We start from the raw sequence: 20,509 nt of genomic DNA on the forward strand, positions 1-20,509 counted from the left end.
CTCTAAGAAACAATTTATTATAAACAAATGACAAATTTTTACAAAATGGGCTAAATGGGAACATATAAAAATGTAATTTGTTGAGTTGATTATAGAGATGATGTGATAAGGCTAGTTAATAAACTAATAGAAATGCCTGTAAATAAGGATAAAATCCCAAAAATGAAAGTAAAGTTTGCAGCACACATAGAAGCCAAAGTGTCTTGCGGTTGCGGTCAAGTAAGTAGTATCTTCATATAGCTAATTTATCTTCTTCTTCTTCTTATATATAAAAATGAATCGCAAAATGTGTTGGTAAGCGCATAACTCGAGAACGGCTGAACCGATTTCGATAATTCTTTTTTTATTATATTACTTGAAGTACGAGGATGGTTCTTATGTAGAGAAAACGTAAACATGTACCACGGGCGAAGCCGGGGCGGACCGCTAGTTTATAATACACTAGCTTTCTACCCGCGGCTTCGCCCGCGTTTTCAAAGGAAAACCCGCATAGTTCCCGTTCCCGTGGGATTTCCGGGATAAAACCTATCCTATGTGTTAATCCAAGTCACCCTCTATATGTGTGCTAAATTTCATTATAATCGGTTCAGTAGTTTTTACGTGAAAGAGTAACAAACATCCATACATCCATACAAACATTCGCCTTTATAATAGTATTAAGAATTAAGAATATATGAATGTCGTAGTCATCTAGTTGAATGTGCTTTTTGATTGAATGACTAGCCCGTTCATGGAATGACGACATGTCATTCAATCAAATAGCAGATTCAATCAGATTACGGCCACATGACTGTTTCAAATAGAAAAACTGATGTTTTGTTTAAAATTTCAAAAAAGTGTACAATAAGAATAGACTAATAATTATTTTCCTGATAGTTTTTAAGTTCGTAATGCAGGTAATTGAAACATGCATACTTTGTTTCAGAACACAAGATTCTGCCAGACTTCCTCATGCTCTTCGACAAGCTGTTTGGCTCCTTCTATGGTCACTTAAAAAGGTTCGCCAAAAAAATATAAGCAATGTTAAAAATATAACTCACCCCATTTCCAACTGTGTTAAATTCCAATTTTAGAGTCAATTAAATTTGAATCAAAATTAAAAAAATGATTCTGTGTGGATTTAGCATGAGTCAATTTCTTCAATAATAAATTGGGTACACAATACAAAAGCTTTTAACGAAATGTGAAATTATTTGATTGTACGGTACATACAGGAACAGGGGTGAACATAATCATGTCAAATAACAATCATAATATGATTATTAAGAAGTCAATAAAAAATAAATAAATTACGTTGTTTTATTTAAAACCTATAATGATAATGTGTATGTGTGATAATGAAAATAATAATTCGGAATAACATTACATTTATTGAAATAAAAACATATTCTAATAGTTTCTAGAACGATTAGAATATTTATTTCAATCGGTGTGGTATTTAAACAAGATTAATTTTATTGAAGAGCAACGAAAAACGTAGCCGTATTTTATTTGTACTAAACGACTGTCACACTGCCTGGTGCGGGTCTTAAAACTTTAAATTGTAGGGTTGCGTATCTATTTCCGTACTAGCTGCGCCCCGCGGTTTCACCCGCGCGGCTCCGCTTCTGTTGGTCTTAGCGTGATGATAATAAGCTTAAAACCTTCCTCCATAAAAGTACTATCTAACACCGAAAGAATTTTTCAAATCGTACCAGTAATTCCTGAGATTAGCGCGTTCAAACAAACAAACTCTTCAGCTTTATAATATTAGTATAGATTATTATGTACTAGCCAATCAAATAGCTGAGCCTCGCGGTTGCTACGAACCGTGAAGAGGGCCTGAGAGGGCCCAAAACTTAAAAAATATCACAATTTTTATAAAGTTAAACAAGTGTCTATGATCGTTTGTGTCGATTTCGGTATCCTAGCAACAAGTTTGTTTTTAAACAATCAACAACCCTACTCGAACATTTTTATTACATTAATTTATAATATATTTTTATAATACCATCTTAATTGTAATAGACAAGTATGGATGTTAAAAATCTTGAACCTTACGCTATTATCGGTTTTGATGGTAAGTGCTTAATTTTAATTATTTTTCTATATTTCTAATCAAAAACGTAGTTCTAATTTTCACTTTACTCATTATTATTAGTTACTGTATTTTGTGTAAGCAAACTAAATACTGTGTTAAATAGAGTAGTAGTTGCCAATATCAGACAGTTCTTCAGTCCATAGAAACATAAAGTACCAATATGTGTTATTACAACTTAGTAAGTATTTCTTGAATTGTAGGTTCTGCTATAAGAAGTTTGAAAGTTCATCCAAATGGTGAACACATTGTATACCCGATGGGTAATAAGGTGTGCATCCAAGAGTGGAAGACAAAGAAAATGGCCTTCCTCAGTGGACACACAAACAGCGTCTCTACCGTGGCCGTGTCTCCCAAAGGAACGTATGTGGGGTCCGGGCAGATAAACCACATAGGTTTCAAAGCGTCTGCGAAAGTGTGGGATTTCAAGAAACGAGTGGTAGTGGGCACTCATGAATTGCACAAGGTGTGTTCCAATTTATATGTACTGTAACACATTGAAAATATATTTAATTATTTAGCCTTATGTTTATTCTTTCGCACCAAATTTCAAGAAGCATATAAGACCTTTCACTATCTAATCCCGAAAATATCATTTTTTAAATATGCATTTACTAGGTACGCGTAGAAGCTAACGTTTTCATCAGACGTAACGGTACATGATATCTCTTATTGGTCGGGATGATGGTTGCGTGGTGTTATGGCACTGTGTTGCTAACGCCTAATTAGAAGCATCAATCATTTTATAAAAGCTTTTTATGTGACGCTCAAAAAGCTACTTGCCCCTGTTATATCTTTTATTTTTACTGGTCTTTTCATACTATCATGTGTGTGGTGGTCATTTAAACTTTTCTATCTTTTCTTTCTTTCTAACCAAGGTTCGAGTAGAAGCTCTAACGTTTTCATCGGACGAGCGCTACATGATATCTCTTGGTGGTCGGGATGATGGTTGTGTAGTTCTATGGGATTGTGTTGCTGGGGCTGCCACTGGAACGGCGGCAGCTGCGCGACTCACAACGGGGGATGCTATGACGCTCACTGCTTTAACTTTGCGGGTTAACTCGTTTGTTACTGGCGGTGATTGTGAGTACATTTCGTTACAATAGATATTATTGTTTATAAATAGAAAATAAAGGATTTAACGGATTTTAAACAGAATTTATTCATCCGTGAAAATAAAAGTGAAAATCCATAAATATCTATAATTTCTAAATCTATAGGTACTAATATTATAAAGCTGTAGAGTTTATTTGTTTGAACGCGCTAATCTTAAGAAGTAAGAACTACTGGTCCGATTTGAAAAATTCTTTCGGGCTAGACTCTACATGTATACCTATCTTCACGCTAAGATTAACAGGAACGGAGCCCTACCGGTAAAACCGCGGGGCAAAGTTAGTGTATAATACTCGCGTAAAATCAAGCACAAGAAAATACTATATGTATATAATCGTACTTTACGAGCAAAAGTCTGTCTTTACCGAGTAACATAGACTTATTTTTACTGCACCGGTTCAACCTGAAACAATCGGCTTGTTATAAATAATTAAAAAAATAACTTAGTTTTGAAATGAATGTAGCCAATTTGCGAGTCTGGAACATACGTGCGGCGAGCAAGAATTTAGATGTCGTCGACGTTTCGCTCGGCAAGTTGCGTAGAACTGTGCGATGCATTGCCATCAGCCAAGACGATTCCTATGGGATAGCTGGCACTACGTAAGATATTTTTTTAAATTATTTAATTCATGTTTTATATAAAGTAATAAATATGTAATTAATATTTAAAAACTGCGATGATATCATGCCTCACCTGGTATACATCAACGGCAAAGAATCTGACATATTCCTGGATTTGCTCAAGTCCTTTTTGAGTCCATTATTTTGAAGTATTTTTTTTTAAATGAAATCCAGCCAGATCGATTCATCGCAAAATAGCTAGCACTAAACTGCACGAAAATTGTCGCAGCCGTTTCAGATTAAGTCATATTATTGCAGTAACGGTAATAATAAGTACGTTGGTACTACTACCAGAATAGTTATTTATAATTATTTATAACTAGCGGTCCGCCCCGGCTTCGCCCGTGGTACATGTTTACGTTTTCTCTACATAAGAACCATCCTCGTACTTCAAGGAATATAATAAAAAAAGAATTATCGAAATCGGTTCAGCCGTTCTCGAGTTATGCGCTTACCAACACATTTTGCGATTCATTTTTATATATAAGAAGATACATAAAAAATCTGTTAATATTCCAGTTCAGGTGACATGATCAAGTTTTCTATAAATTACCCTCCGGATCCAATGATGGATGTCGCCAATATTAAGCCAACGTTCCTCGGATGTTTGGCTAAATGTGGACCTTGGAAGAAAGGAAAGCGCCCAGAGTCACTGTGTTATAGCCTCGGTAACTTTTTATTTATAATAATTAAGTATAGCTTTAAATTTTAATTTCATTTATTTATTTGAAGTAAGTGTACCTCAAACAATTTAATTACAATCAATTCATACTGAAAAAATAACTATTTACATTTTTCGAAAAATTGTGTCGCGATTACGCTTCATAATACCTACCTACGCGCACAAAAAATGGAAATCCATGTGAAATCCTTAATTTTGTATACTTAGTAAATTGTCTGTGCTTGCACTAAACAAAAATATATTATATACTTTAAGTCCATTGTGAATACCTATGATTTATTATGTTAACTTTTTACAGGAATAGAAACAATAATGATTATGGATGATGGATGTTTAATTGTGGGATCAGGGGATGGTACTGTGGATATTTTGGATGAAATTAATTGGAAGGGAGACTTCCCGAAAGGCAAAGTTCTAGACCCGAATAAGCCGTTTTATAGAGCGGTAAGTCATGAAGTACTAAGTAGTTATAGTAGTTGTTATTGGTCCTAATTTAAAATGTTCAAAAATATATGTACACAAACAGTCACCATTACTCAAAATAAATATTGTAAATAGAGAATTTTTCGAGTAGAAGTAAGTGTAGTAGAAGAGCAAATTTACAAGTGAGCTTTCCAAGGTTTGTACACATTTTACATTATACCCAAAGACCCAATGTATCTATCTTAGGAGCTAACTCCATATAATCTTTTAAAACTCTTTTGTATAAATACTTCTTCAATTTAGCATTTCGTTCTTATTAATATAATATATGTATCCTTTCCTATTATTAATTTACCCCTTTTATTTCACTTTTTTATCTCTTAATCTTACCTTGGGCAGCCTGGAAGAGATCGCTGGTAAGCGATAAGGACGCCTTATGTACTGTCAATCTATTTACTGTATCCTTTAAATATTTTTAACTTGGTGTAGTGCATTAAATTGTCAAATACATATATGTATAAATCTTTGTATTGTTTCAGCTAAAATCAACAAAATTGAATGGAAGTATAACGTCCCTTGAGTTGATGGAAACGCCTCAACTACGGGGTGATAAACGACTGTTATTAGCTGGAACCAGGACGAGTGAAATATACGCGATAAATGTGAAAACCTTTGAACCGACGCTTGTTGTGACGTGTCATCGATGTGCTATTAATGATATTGCGTTTCCGAAGTAATTCACGATAAAATATTATTATATGTAGTCAGTTATTTTTTTTTTTTTCATGTATTTGAATTTGCTGGTCTTGGTAACGTAATAACTATTTAGTATTCGTGGGTTCGATTCCCACCCGGGGCAAATATTTGTGTGATGAACATAGATGTTTGCTCTGTGTCTGGGTGTTAATTATCTACCTTTATAGGTATTTATTTAAAATTATATATGTATGTTTATCAGACATCTTGTTTCCATAACACAAGCGAAAGCTTAGTATGGGATCAGATCGTGCCGTGTGTGAAAATTGTCCTGAAATATTTATTTATTTAATATGTGTTGGTGACGACTGGTTTTCCCTCTGTTTCATCTATAGGGAACGATGACCACACAATGCAAGTCAGCGGTTCTAATTCGAATTTAAGATAGCATTTTTTGTCGATAGCGCGATCAACCAATCAGTTCACATTCCATCCGCGTCGCGTACAAACATTTTACATTATCATTTATTATCACGCAGTAGTCTTAATAAATTATAGTGTAAAACATTTTAATTTATATCACAACATCCCCTGCATATTTTGATCCTTCGAGCCGGATTGAATCCGCGATCTTTTGATGGTTATCTAGGTAAATACTGACTAACATTGTGTGGTCATCATATTATCACACTGAATCAGTATATTGTATTGGTACAAATTACTAGAGGCATGAGCGTAAAAAGTAACTTTATTAGATAGGCTTATCTACGTTTTTAAAAATATCTCACAAATAGTTTTATTAGAACAGAAATAGAATTATTTTTCTATAACGTGGTTTCTGGTTCTTTCTATAACGTGGTTGGTGAAATGTTTTTGCAATAGATTAATGAAAAATTTAATTTCAACATGTCATAATTATTATTTGTTTCTTGTTTATGTATTTTTACCAGGGGAATGTCAGGTGTACCTATTTGTACCGAAATAGAATTAATTTCTATAACGTGGTTTCTTCCAGTTTAAATGTTAACAATATATTAATAGAAAATTAAATTCAATGTGTCATAATTACTATTTGTTTAAATCGTGTTAATGTTTTTTACCAGGGGAATGTCAGGTGTATTTGCTACAGCTGGCGCGGGCGATGTCCGCGTGTGGTGCGTTAAAACTGCACAAGAGTTGTTACGTATCGTCGTGCCTAACTTTATTTGTTCATCCGTTTTGTTCTCTAGCGACGGAAAGTCGATTGTTTCAGGTGGGTGGTACTTGGTACATTTACCCTGCTTATGTCTTGAAGTACACAATTTATACATATACATAGTTACAGCATAATGCAATATTGCTTAAATTTTTATAGACCAAAAATTCTTTTTTATTTATCAGTAACCTCAGCCATGTAATAAAATTAATGAAAATAGTACTTATCTAATTAGTATATTTTTCAAACAATAAATTAGATTTGATATGTACATAATAAAACTTGCGTTTTAAAATATTCTTATATCCTCAGATTTAAAACACATTAGTGTGTTTTAAATCAGTGTTAATAATAGTTCCTCGATAACGAACTACGTGCTAATAATAATATTACGTGCTACCACTAGATGGCGCTATAATAAAAAGTTATCACATACATCCGTGTTGTCCGAGTTTTGAACAGCACCGCTAGATGTCACCACTAACAAAATAACAATTTTACATCGCGCTATTGAAGTTTTTTTCCAATCTAATATTACCACCTAGAACCGTCCGTACGGCAAGACCTTACTTCATAGGATCATTTCTATAGTAAGCTCTTCACGAGAACTCTTACATTATGTAGGATCAGACCAGCCACGAAGATGAGATGTGGCGCGGTGCCCTGAGCGTGAGGCGGGCAGAGTCTAACTGACTTTAGCCCTCGATGATCGTTCACTCCTGTGCTTGCACAGGGGCGTGGGGTACTGTCGCTGTCTGAGTGGTCTTTTTTAACCCCCTATTATTAATTTAATTATTTTTATAAATAGAAAAAATCAATTCAATGTGCAGAGTTGATCATTGAAATAAATGCACATAAAATATTAATAATGTACATTTTACATAATAATACGTCTGTGATATTATGTACGTATTTGTAATTTACATTTTCTAAAGACTATTACAATTTAAATCTTATGATTTGACAAACAGTATTAATTATTTATTACGAAGGATAGCCAACAATGGCATCTTAAAAATAGCCATCAAAAGTGTTAGATAAGCAATCAAATATTTTTAACTACAAGTTCTAAAACTGACCTCATAACTGTATAACTTTTTTAATCCTAATTTCATATTATAGTTATTCATAACATTTTTGATTTTATAGTGTTAATAAAAATAATAATTATGAATCGTCAAATGTGTTGATATGTCGAGAACGGCTCGACCAATTTAGCTAGTCTTATTTTTACGATTTTACTATAGTACAAAGCAATTCTTATGGAGAAAACACGAAAAAGAGGCAATAGGGCAGAGCAACGTCTTCTGGGGCAGTTATATCTGGAGTTACATACATGTTTATTTAATTTTAATTTTTCTTCCAGGTTGGAACGACGGGAATATCCGAGCCTTCACGCCACTAACTGGCAGATTAATTTATTGCATTTTTAACACGCACAATAAGGGCGCTTCGGCACTTGACATGACGCATGATGGACGGACGCTCATTTCTGGAGGTTGTGAGGGTCAGGTAAATACTTAAAATATAAATAAACTAGTGGTCCGCCCCGGCTTCGCCCGTGGTACATATTTCGCAATAAAAGGTAGCCTATGTCCTTTCTCATCTCTATCAAAATATCTCCATACCAAATTTCATGCAAATTGGTTCAGTAGTTTAGGCGTGATTGAGTTACAGACAGACAGACACAGTTACTTTCGCATTTATAATATTAGTATGGATCTTACATCTTATATCAAGTTTTACACTTACAGTTATGCACTTCATATTTTAATGATTAATGAAATCTTCAGAAATATAGTGGTAATTTTAAGTACCTAGTTGTAAGAGATGTTTAGATTAAATTTAAACGTGTGTGCTTGAAATAAAATGTATTATTGTAGTAGGTATTAAGTAAATTCGTTCCCAGCTCCTGTGACTAAGAGCTAATGAACAATCCGGGTAATGGTATAATATCTGTAAGACTAGAAATTATGACCTTATACTAAAGAGCCACAATGTGTCTAATGTGTAGGTACACTAGCTTTAAAAGGGTCCATTATTCAACTGCAAAAACCTTAATTTGAAGTGGCCTCATGTTTCAATCGAATGTCGGAATAAAGTGAAGTAAGTAATTAAACTTGTTTTACAAAATAAAATTATTTTACAAAAGTGAAATAGTTTTTCAACTGTTCGCATAATAATTCATAGTCCTTATAAATATAGGAAAGGGTTATCACAATAAAACACAATATCTATGATATAAGTACATATATTTAATATTAATTACTATTTTTCTTCAAGGTTCGTCTCTGGGACATAAAACCCGAGTGCCAAAGTCTAAAGAAAGTCCTCAAAGAACACAAAAGTCCCGTGTCGGCGATACAAGTGTCGCCAAATGATATGGAAGCTGTCAGCGCGGGGACCGACGGATCGTGTATTATATGGGATCTCGTGTGAGTAGATTAGTATTATTTTTCAAAAAATACTATAGTGTAACTAGTTAGTTTACAAGTATTTGCAACTAATTTTTAACAAAAGATTTAGCATTAGGAGCCTGTATTTTGGCTAAAACAACGCTACAAATATTTTAGTTTTATAGCATTCAAATTTCACATGCCTTATAAAATTATAAGCATACATAAAAATGTATGCTTTAAAAAAAGAATAGAAAAATACATTTTTAAAGAATAGAAAAAAATAACGCTATGGTTAGTTGCTTAATTATGTTGATTTAGATTAGGTAAATACGAAATGGGAATTAAATAACATGTATTTAACTAGTACAGACACAGAATAATAACTAATAGCTAAGATCTTTTATAAGTCTCGCTGATTATGCATAGAGAAAAGAGTAGATACACTATGATAATAATTTTTTGTTGCAAATTTCGATGATCGTCTTTTTATTTGAAAGCCTCCCCCCCCCTATAGTAAATGGTCCCTACTAAATTTGATCTAATTCTAATAATTTGAACACCGTTTAACTACATTGTTTTTATGCTATTGCATAGCTTCTAACGCGGGCCTTGAGCGCGGGGACCGAATCGAGAAATTCCGTAACGAAAAAACCTCACGCTCCCCACTCCGACGGGCTCGGAGGTGTGGCTTAAATGCATAGCATGCAATAGCTTTACCGTGGCAGTCCCCGAGTGCCACACGTCTTTTTTAATAAATAATTAATTAGTTATTCTATACTTTACTTCTAGTAATTTATACTTACAGTTCGCTATCCCGACGTCAAGTGATGTATGCGAACACGCTGTTCATGTGCGTGTGTTTCGAACCCCGCGGGTGTCAGCTGTTAACTGGAGGGACAGATCGACGTATTGCTTATTGGGAAACTGGTAGCGGGAATCTTGCTAGAGAGGTATGTGTATTAGTCTAAGGAGTGTATGAAATATCTCTATGTATTAGTCTGTGGTGTGGTACTCATACATTAATCCCTACTATCCCTACTAATATTAATATTATAAATGCGAAAGAAACTCTGTCTGTTTGTCTGTTATGCTTTCCCGCTTAAACCTGATTTTGATGAAATTTGGCACAGACAATCTTTAGACCCTGAGAAAGAACATAGGCTACCTTTTATTGCGAAATATGTATATGTACCACGGGCGAAGCCGGGGCGGACCTCTAGTCACTACATAGTATAAAACAAAGTCGCTTTCTCTGTCCCTTTGTATGCTTAAATCTTTAAAACTACGGAACGGATTTTGATGCGGTTTCTTTTAATTGATAGAGTGATTCAAGAGGAAGGTTTTAATATATACTTTATAAAGTTTTAGACTAAGCGGGCGAAGCCGCGGGTGGTAAGCTAGTTACATATTTCAATATATCATTCACGGCCGCCAAGTACAATATCGTGAGGAAACTAGAATTTTTTGACGTGACAACGTCTTATAATAATTCGATAGAGCCGGCTGCACGCACGAAAAAACATGACTCATGCGGCGTTACCTCGCTCTGAGGCGTTCCATGTAAGGCTTGAAGTGCAAGCGAGAGCGCGGAACGAGCGACAAAGAAGCACAATCGGACGTTGTCACGTTCAACTGTCGTCAGTAAACCGACTTACAGACAACCAATTTTTTTGTACATTGATATTTTTATATTTTATAGTGATATTTTTATATTGTTGCAGTTGGAAGCTAGCAAAGTGGGCGCTATCAATGGGGTTGATATAACTCAAAATGGTGAACTATTCGTCACTGGTGGAAATGATCAGATGGTGAAGGTATACAATACTTGTAATATTATTAACCTGTGAAATATCATTTAAACTAGCTCCCAAGACTGTGAAATTTAGAACTGATTTATCACCTGTGTATTGAACTAAACGTATCAGTTCAGTGTCAGTTAAAAAGTGCCTTTTCGATCGTACAAATTCAATTATAAATCGGCAACCGAAAATTCGTCATTTTACAATTAAAATGAATGAATGTAAAAAATTGCTATTGAACATACAAAAATGTTAATGTGTAAAAAATTCTGCAAATACGTATTTACCTATAAGTACGCATGATAAATATTAATTATCGATTATTTTTTCCTTGTCTCTCCTACTGCTGGGTGTTGGCAAAAATAATATTATATGTTCACAGTGAAAACACTATAAGGAGGCATTTTCGTGTATTTTTAGTTAATAAGATTTTTTTTGTTTTATATATCTCTGTATGTTTTCCAATAAAGAAAATAAATAAAAAAATGCTATATCATGCGACACAACTTTGACTTTAAAATTAAAACTGAAATAATTATAATCCCCAGCTATGGAAGTACCAGGAGGGCATCTACACGCACACGGGGCTGGGGCACGCGGGCGCGGTGACGTGCTGCCGGTTCAGCCCCGACGGCGCGCACGTGGTCAGCTGCTGTGCGGCCGGCTGCGTCATCGTGTGGCACGTGCCGAGGGTAACGTATCGTCGTCGTCGTCGTCGTCGTCGTCGTCATCATCATCATTACATACACGAACATGTGCCTGGGGGCATCATCGTCATCATAATATACATGGACATGGGGCTGGCATCTTCGTATTCACTAAAAACACTTAACCTAACACGTATTCATCCTTTTCACCATCGTGGTAATCGACACAATACAAATAACAACATACAAACACATCACAAATATTACTTTTTTTTTTAATCGTTGGAACTGACAACCTTGAATAATCACAACATAGTATAAAACAAAGTCGCTTTCTCTGTCCCTATGTCCCTTTGTATGCTTAAATCTTTAAAACTACGCAACAGATTTTGATGCGGTTTTTTTAATAGATAAAGTGATTCAAGAGGAAGGTTTTAGTATATAATTTATTAGGTTTTAGACAAAGCGGGCGAAGCCGCGGGTGGTAAGCTAGTTAATTTAAAAATTGAAGACTAACGGATTTTAAACTCGATTCATAAATGGAGTTTAAAATATAATGCATACATTATATTATTAACCAAACATTTTGCGAGCGTGGTCACGTTTAAAATCCGTTAGTCTTTAATTTCTAAATCTATAATACTCTCGTAAAATGAAACACAAGAAAATTCATAATACTTTATTTGCATATTTCATACAATTTTTCAGCAATACCGTCATAAGGAGAAACCGCCATCTAGCAGGGGAAGTGTGCAGGAATCTCCTAAAACACTACAAGAAGAGTTGAGGTTGCCTCTCGACGAGAAACCAGCGCAGAAAGCGGCTGGTGACAGGCAACATAAGTTACCTGCAGCACCTTCTAAGGTACCTACCTATACTTTCTTTGATAATATTAGACTGGGGTAGAAGCCTTTAAAAATAATGAAAAGACAAAAAAAATCGCAGTCGGATGAAACCCATTAGAAAAGGAGGGGAATATGATAAGAATGTAAGGAAAAATAAATTACGGTCAATCCGAGTTCGGGAAGCGGGAGGGGGGAGCTTTTAAGAGAAAAAAATGGTTTCTCCTGATTTCCGACAAAACTACAAGTCCTATAGAAAAAAGTTCAATGGCAAAGTTGTAGGTAATTAAAAGTTCTACAACTTTTGTATTCACAATTTTTTCACATAACCTAAAAATTTAGGTTAAAAATCCAAAAAACCAAGATTTTGGTTTTTTATTTTTATCTACTTCAAAATTTATTTTTTTTCTACAAAATTTGGTGGAAACTTACTTTATTATGTCCCAAATACACTGTAATTTATTTGATTGAAAATATTTATTTTTTCGCCTTATTTTGAATTAATACCAAAAAAACAACCTAATTTTCAATCGAAAAGTCACCCGTCAAAATATCAGCTTTTTTCAAAAACTTGGGGTGCCTTTTATTCATTGAAATCTCTACTTTCATATGGTGTAAAAAAAAATAAGCACCACTATAGTAAATGTTCTCAGGAAATGCATACAAACAGTGTAATAATGAGCTTTTACTAAATCAGGCACACTTCTTGAACTCTATATCTTCTCTTGTATCGGCTTTTCGGTAATATTTCAAAAGAAAAATAATTATCTGTTCTAAGTTTAATATTTTACAGCATATTCAGAAGCAAAATGATGTCGATAAAAACATTTCAGGTAGTTCGAGAAGTGTGCCTGATTTAGTAAAAGCTAATTTTCACACTGTTTGTATGCATTTCCTGAGAACATTTACTATGGTGGTGTTTATTTTTTTTACACCATATGAAAGTAGAGATTTCAATGAATAAAAGGCACCCCAAGTTTTTGAAAAAAGCTGATATTTTGACGGGTGACTTTTCGATTGAAAATTAGGTTGTTTTTTTGGTATTAATTCAAAATAAGTGACATATCACACTAGCGGATTGCGAGCGGTTTCAAAGCGGAGCGGGTGCGCAACGAATACGTTGCGGTTGCGCAGCGAATTCGTTGCGGACGCGTGGCAGATGCGCAACGTTTACGTCGCAGTCATGTACACTCATTAACAAAATGGAATCCGTGCTGGTTGTTACTTATAACTTGTGATAGTATAATAATTATGAGATCATTATTTTTTACGAGTTTCATAACATGTTAATGTTTAGGGTATTGTTTTATCTATTAAATCTTGGTCGAAATGCAATCAGATAACTTAATTGCTCATTAAGAAAGTTCATTAGTGAAATAAATGTTAAAGCTCCTTAACTAAAACAGGGCTATCTTATTATTAGATAAATAGCAGTGAATAGAAAATTTTATCAAGCAACCAGCAACTCACTATCACTTTGCTCATAATTAGGTTCACAAAATCTCTTTATAACATACGTTGCTATGGGAGAGATTATACTGGTCAGTCGTTACATACTTTTGGAATGTATGGTACATTCTAAAAGTCCTAGTAATTCAATTTTATAGCACCTTTTTTTAACAACTCCAGTTGTTATTACATCTTTAGTTAACTGTTAAGTAAGTGCATTTCCACAGTACGGTTAAAAAATTGAGTGCTACAGAAACGATGGAAATATTGAATGGAAGTTAGGCAAGGCGGAAGGGCTGGCTTTTGTGCGAGAGTATACAAAATGACGCGTCCGCAACGAATTCGCTGCGCAACCGCGGCGTGTTCGTTGCGCGCCCGCAACGTATTCGTTGCGCACCCGCTCCGCTTTGAAACCGCTCGCAATCCGCTAGTGTGATATGTCACTAAGGCGAAAAAATAAATATTTTCAATCAAATAAATTACAGTGTATTTGGGACATAATAAAGTAAGTTTCCACCAAATTTCGTAGAAAAAAAATAAATTTTGAAGTAGATAAAAATAAAAGACCAAAAACTTGGTTTTTGGAATTTTTCACCTAAATTTTTAGGTTATGGGAAAAAATTGTGAATACAAAAGTTGTAGAACTTTTAATTACCTACAACTTTGCCATTAAACTTTTTTCTATAGAACTTGTAGTTTTGTCGGAAATCGAGAGAAACCATTTTTTTCTCTTAAAAGCTCCCCCCTCCCGCTTCCCGAACTCGGATTGACCGTAATTTATTTTTCCTTACATTTTTATCATATTCCCCTCCTTTTCTAATGGGTTTCATCCGACTGCGATTTTTTTTTGTTTCAAAAATTATCTACTCTAGTCTATATTGCGAGTAACATAATATTCTATAATACATATTTGTGTTTTGATACACAAAAATGTTACAGCTGAAATCAAAATTAATTCAATGCAATGTCCTATGTCGATTATGTTCGATCTCCACTGTCTTTATAAATACTGAACGTATTCGATAATCGAATACCTACTAATATAGTACTACTAGCGGTCCGCCACGGCTTTGCCCGTGATACCTACATGTTTAAACTATCCTATCTCTCAAGTTGGATCGAACTGCACATGGTGTGCGAACTAGCGATACTAGCGGTCCGCCCCGGCTTCGCCCGTGGTACATATTAACGTTTTCTCTACATAAGAACCATCCTCGTACTTCAAGGAATATAATAAAAAAATAATTATCGAAATCGGTTCAGCCGTTCTCGAGTTATGCGCTTACCAACACATTTTGCGATTCATTTTTATATATAAGATAAGATGTATCATACTAATGTGCTTTCGATTAGTATTTACTATTTACTATTTAGTAATATGATTATGATAAATGAAGAAAAATTCTGAACTTTTTCCAATTTTTGTGTTTAAATTCTAAATGTGCCTTTTCTTTGTGTATATGTAATGTACCTAAACTTTTCAGTCTATTAAACTCTTACTTTTTTTCATGTTTTCCCTACTCTATCAACAATATACATATAATAATAACATATAATAAAAATAAGTCGGGTTTTCCTTCCTGACGCTATAACTCTAGAACGCACGAACCGATTTCCACGGTTTTGCATTCGTTGGAAAGGTCTCGGGCTCCGTGAGGTTTATAGCAAAGAAAAGGTGTCTCTGGTGGCGAAACGGAGTTCGCCCGGTTTGCTAGTAACATATAATTATTATTAAAATATCTCTATATTAACAGACAGAAAAGATAGAAGCAATGGACACAACCCGCAGCAGCGTACACTCGTGCTGTCCGTGCGACACGGCGCGGTCCAACGCGAGCGAAGCGAAGAAAACTACGCCGAAAATCAATAAATGCTGTAGACCTACGGGTAATTGTTTGATTTATTTTTATTTTCACTTCATACTTTTATTATAGAACAAGTCCTCTACCGTCTCTGTCTGTACTTTCGAAATATATGGCATAGGTAACTAAGTTGTAAGTTTAAAATATAGAAGTTATTTTTGCCACAGCCAGCCTTATTACAAAGAAACAGGCACCTCTTTTATGGTTATTCTTCATGATAAACCAAATGCATTAGAATTTTAACCAGAAATGTATATCACACTAGCTGTGCTTTGCGGTTTTAACCGCAGTGCTCCGCTCCTGTTGGTCTTAGTGAGATGATAATATATAGCCTATAGCTTTCCTCGACAAATGGGCTATCTAACACCGTAAGAATTTTCAAAATCGGACCATTAGTTCCCGAGATTAGCGCGTTCAAACAAACAAACTCTTCAGCTTTATAATATTTGTATTATAGTATAGATTACAAAATATTACAAACCATTTTTTTTTATTTCAGACAATTTACCAACTCGAACAACAAGCAAAGAATTCGTCAGCGGGAGTGGGGACAAAAAGTGATCCCAAATAATTTGAGGGATAATAAAAGACTGCATTTGTATCAATAATTATTTATTACATTTCATAAAAAATATTACGTTTTTTATTTAACACTTCTATCCTTACCTAATGACCAGCTCAGTTTCCGAAGAAATTATATATATTATGTAAAGCTTTGTATTTATAATATACTCAAGTAAACGCTTTTTGAACGCCTTTTGTGTTTAAATTCTAAATGAAATTCTTTGATTTGATTTGATTTTTTCATGAGGCAACAGTTAGACAGATACAGTAAATACGAAACATAAATCCCGGATTTTAGGGTCATAATGCGATCTCGAATCGCAAGTTTTTGTGATAGAATGAGACGCTCCAGTAATAGTATTCTGGTTTTTGTCGCTGATTCTAACTATTATGACAATCCTTTACTTCTGTACTGGTGCAATGTTCATTCATCATATTATGTTAGGGATAAACCTATAAAGCCAAGAAAAATATTATAAATGATGCTCTAATTGTCTTTAATTTTAATTTTGTACAATTCTATTACATTGTAAGTTGTAACTTGCATATGGGAACACAATATGTCCTGAAATAAAACAATTTTATTTATTATAAAGTAGTACATAGTTAAATGAGGTTTATACAATAGTGGAGTTATATACAATGAAAACTAATTAATATATTTCTTATTAAATACTACAATTATTAAATACCCACAAAATTTCGGGTCATTTGTAACAGGATGGCGGTTCTACAGGAGTCTTAGTACGCAATGACAAAAAGAAAAATGATGGTCAGAACTCTGATACCGGATACCTTAAGATACTGTAATATAATATATAGTAGATATATGTAATATACAGGGTGTCCCAAAAAGTAGTGATGAACGGAAGCTGGGAGGTAGAGGACCAAGAGGGCTATCCGAATCACCCCCATGTGTGTTATGCGATTTTTCGTATTTTCGGAGTTATTACATTTTTTTCAATTTTTCATCTATCGCCGGGTATGATGAGATTTTTATTTATGGTGACGTGAATTATTGTGCTAGATGCTTGATTTTTTTTGTGTGCTAAGCTGAAAGATAGGCCAATTCAGTATGGTAACATTTACTATCGTTAGATCTTCGAATGGAATAAAAAAAAGAATTAAATGCCAAGAAAGATAAAATTACCCAGTATGTTCATAACTTCAAGGGCCCATAAAAAAATAAAATCACATAAAAAAGGTTTTCCATTTGGCTTTTAAAAACTTGCTCTATCGATCAGGTAGCTACCCTAAAAATTTCATTTTATTATTCTGAAGGCTTCAATCGAAAAATTGAAATCTAAATGTGGTAAGTGCAAAATTTTTATTAACATGATGATCATTAAAACCAATAAATAGGTGTTTAATTACCAGAATTTTTTTTTAAATATCCCCGCTGTTGCTCAATGCAAGTGCGACATCACCGTAAAAAGTTGTCTTTTAAATGTCTGAATGCTTTTTTATCATTTTTAATGGTTTCTTCTGCTACTATGAATTTCCGGGCTATTTCGTCCAAATTGTGGCATTCTCTCAAGTAGCCGAAGTCTTTTTAGTATCCCCATTGAAACAAATCAATGGGGTTTAGGTCGAGGGACCGTGGAGGCCAGGTTTTAAAGCAGGCGTCACCGGCGCATGCGCAGGCTGCAACGACCAATCCATCTTTCAGGGTATTTTTGCCCTTTAGCCTTGCCTCCACGGTCACCGGACATTAACCCTATTGAATTTTTTCCGTGGGGATACTACAAAGACGAGAGACTGCCACAATTTGGACGAAATAACCCGGAAATTCATAGTAGCAGAAGAAACCATTAAAAATGATAAAAGAGCATTCAGACATTAGAAAGACAACTTTTTACGGTGATGTCGCACTTGCATTGAGCAACAGCGGGGCTATTTAAAAAAAATTCTGGTAATTAAACACCTATTTATTGGTTTAAATGATCATCATGTTAATAAAAATTTTGCACTTACCACATTTAGATTTCAATTTTTCGATTGAAGCCTTCATAATAATAAAATGAAATTTTTAGGGTAGCTACCTGATCGATAGAGCAAGTTTTTAAAAGCCAAATGGAAAAAACATTTTATGTGATTTTATTTTTTATGGGCCCTTGAAGTTATGAACATACTGGGTAATTTTATCTTTCTTGGCATTTAATTCTTTTTTTTATTCCATTCGAAGATCTAATGATAGTAAATGTTACCATACTGAATTGGCCTATCTTTCAGCTTAGCACACAAAAAAAATCAAGCATCTAGCGCAATAATTCACGTCACCATAAATAAAAATCTCATCGTACTCGGCGATAGATGAAAAATTGAAAAAAATGTAATAACTCCGAAAATACGAAAAATCACATAACACACATGGGGGTGATTCGGATAGCCCTCTAAGTTCTCTACCTCCCAGCTTCAGTATATCACTACTTTTTGGGACACCCTGTATAGTAGATAAAATATTATAGTATCTTCACCGTGTGTCACGCGCTTTAGGCGATCCTCACACTGCCCCGCATCACGCTGCATGTTGCATGTCGAAGCACCTACGCGCGTTCCTGCGGGAGTGCAGATCTGCATCATCGTGCGGGTTTTTTGCGCACTCACGCGCGTAGGTGCGTTTGTAGATTCACGCACGGCGGCTCTCTTTTATTCGCCGTTCTCTGTGGTGGTCGTACAATACTGAGCATCACGACGCGCGGCACTGCGGGATTCGGTGTGCCATACCTTGCGTCTCGCCCCGCACCTACGCGCGGGGATGCATGTTTCTCCGCGTGTATGCGCGTGATCCGCATGTACGCGCGTGGTTGCATTTTCAGTGTGTGTTCTGTGCGTGTTTTCTATACAAACGGAGATACTTACAAGTAACGTTAAACACGCAGTCACGCAACATGCAGCGTGGTGCGTGGCAGTGTGATAATCGCCTTAGACTGCTGAACGCAAGTATCTCCCATCAGAACTAAACATAGCAAAACTTTTTAAAATGTATAAACAAAGTGAGTATTCACACCCGGACGTGAAACAGTCGTACTTCCGAAGTATTTTTAATAATTCATATAATATTGGATTTGGAACTCCTATGACCGACGTTTGTTCGAAGTGTTTAGAGCTCTCTGAAAGGATTAAGAACGATGCTGACCTTGAAAGGGAAAATACTTTAATGACCGAAAAGAGAGTTCATTCATTAAGGGCAAAAGTCTTTTTTGAGAAATTAAGAGAAGCATCTGATGTACTCAAGATAATTTCATTTGACTGCCAGAAAAATCTACCCCTAGCAAAACTGCCTGATCAGGCATGCTACTACAGTAGGCAGTTATATTATTACAATTTTACCATGGACCATGGTGGAGGGTTCTTCACAGCTTCCACTTGCAAAGGAACGAATTTTCGCTTATATCTGCACAAAAAATGACTTTGCTAAAGACTCCAATCTAGTAGCATCAGCAGTATTTCATCGTCTCACTGCAACTGACAAAAGTGGAATACGTACAATTCGTTTGGTCGCAGACGGCTGTGGCGGCCAAAATAAAAATTGTATCGTGGTAGGTGCTTGCGCCAAGTGGCTACTAAATAATCCAATCATCAAAACGATAGAAATCGTTTTCCCAGTGACAGGCCACTCGTACACGCCAGCTGATAGGACATTTGGAATTATTGAAAAAAAACTTAAAAGGTTGGAAATAATTTTACATCCTAGTGAGATATCTCATGTTATAGCGGAAACATCTACCATTATAAGACTAGGGGATGAGTGCCCAGTAATGGACTGGCGAAGCAGTGTAAAAAGTGTTGTGAAAACAACAACTAGCTGGCCATTAAAATTTAAGGAATGTTTGACAAAATATAGTATTAGAGATAACCTAAATCGTACATGGGTAGAATCCAACTGCAACCCAGTAGAATTTTGAGGCTCTCATCTAAAATATAATAAATATCAATCAATCGATAACAGATGTACGTACATTGCAATCACGAATTCGACAAATGTCTCCATTTAAAATACTAGTTTTGATTTTGACAACCCTATTACCAATTAGGATCAAATACGGTTATCTGTCAATTTTTCAGTTTCAAATATGGCCATGGGCGTAGCCACGGTGGGGCAACCGGTTCATCAAATAGGCTATAAACCGTAAATAC

General features: G+C 34.9%; 1 protein-coding gene, 1 long non-coding RNA gene and 1 other non-coding gene across 5 annotated transcripts; all 3 read left to right on the top strand.

Annotated features, from left to right (window-relative positions):
* The first annotated feature begins 9 nt into the window (after nucleotides 1-9).
* On the top strand, nucleotides 10-16,439 carry LOC149486757 (cilia- and flagella-associated protein 52). Of its 3 annotated transcripts, none has more exons than XM_089698481.1 (15): nucleotides 10-219; nucleotides 926-998; nucleotides 3,655-3,790; nucleotides 4,331-4,479; nucleotides 4,792-4,937; nucleotides 5,456-5,649; nucleotides 6,716-6,864; nucleotides 8,174-8,319; nucleotides 9,091-9,242; nucleotides 10,012-10,156; nucleotides 10,928-11,020; nucleotides 11,554-11,697; nucleotides 12,361-12,516; nucleotides 15,698-15,830; nucleotides 16,305-16,439. In XM_089698481.1, exons 4-15 carry the CDS (start codon nucleotides 4,341-4,343, stop codon nucleotides 16,364-16,366), a joined length of 1,659 nt encoding a protein of 552 aa, XP_089554607.1. In that variant the 5' UTR covers nucleotides 10-219; nucleotides 926-998; nucleotides 3,655-3,790; nucleotides 4,331-4,340; the 3' UTR covers nucleotides 16,367-16,439. The 3 variants fall into 3 exon arrangements, with proteins under 3 accessions (XP_089554607.1, XP_089554606.1, XP_089554605.1); XM_089698479.1 differs by lacking the exons at nucleotides 10-219; nucleotides 926-998 and adding exons at nucleotides 2,273-2,543; nucleotides 2,956-3,160; XM_089698480.1 differs by lacking the exon at nucleotides 3,655-3,790.
* On the top strand, nucleotides 7,368-7,571 carry LOC149486758 (small nucleolar RNA U3). Its single transcript, XR_016315997.1, has one exon. It is a non-coding gene; the product is annotated as a small nucleolar RNA U3 (small nucleolar RNA).
* A 632-nt stretch (nucleotides 16,440-17,071) lies between the features above and the next one.
* Nucleotides 17,072-19,372, top strand: LOC149486759 (uncharacterized). Its single transcript, XR_016315993.1, has 3 exons — nucleotides 17,072-17,200; nucleotides 18,821-18,865; nucleotides 19,299-19,372. It is a non-coding gene; the product is annotated as an uncharacterized LOC149486759 (long non-coding RNA).
* The last annotated feature ends 1,137 nt before the right edge of the window (nucleotides 19,373-20,509 follow it).

Source organism: Colias philodice, chromosome 8 (assembly GCF_061535455.1).
Source record: "Colias philodice isolate Cphi_HAF_F1 chromosome 8, ilColPhil1 Martin Lab GWU primary, whole genome shotgun sequence".
NCBI classification, from domain to species: domain Eukaryota; kingdom Metazoa; phylum Arthropoda; class Insecta; order Lepidoptera; family Pieridae; genus Colias; species Colias philodice.

Excerpts from the sequence above, each read along its gene's own strand:
- LOC149486757 (XM_089698479.1), top strand. The coding sequence starts at position 2,337 with ATGGGTAATAAGGTGTGCATCCAAGAGTGGAAGACAAAGAAAATGGCC. Across the intron at positions 3,161-3,654 it reads GTTTGTTACTGGCGGTGATT|CCAATTTGCGAGTCTGGAAC; the intron begins GTGAGTACATTT and ends AAATGAATGTAG. Across the intron at positions 5,650-6,715 it reads AATGATATTGCGTTTCCGAA|GGGAATGTCAGGTGTATTTG; the intron begins GTAATTCACGAT and ends GTTTTTTACCAG.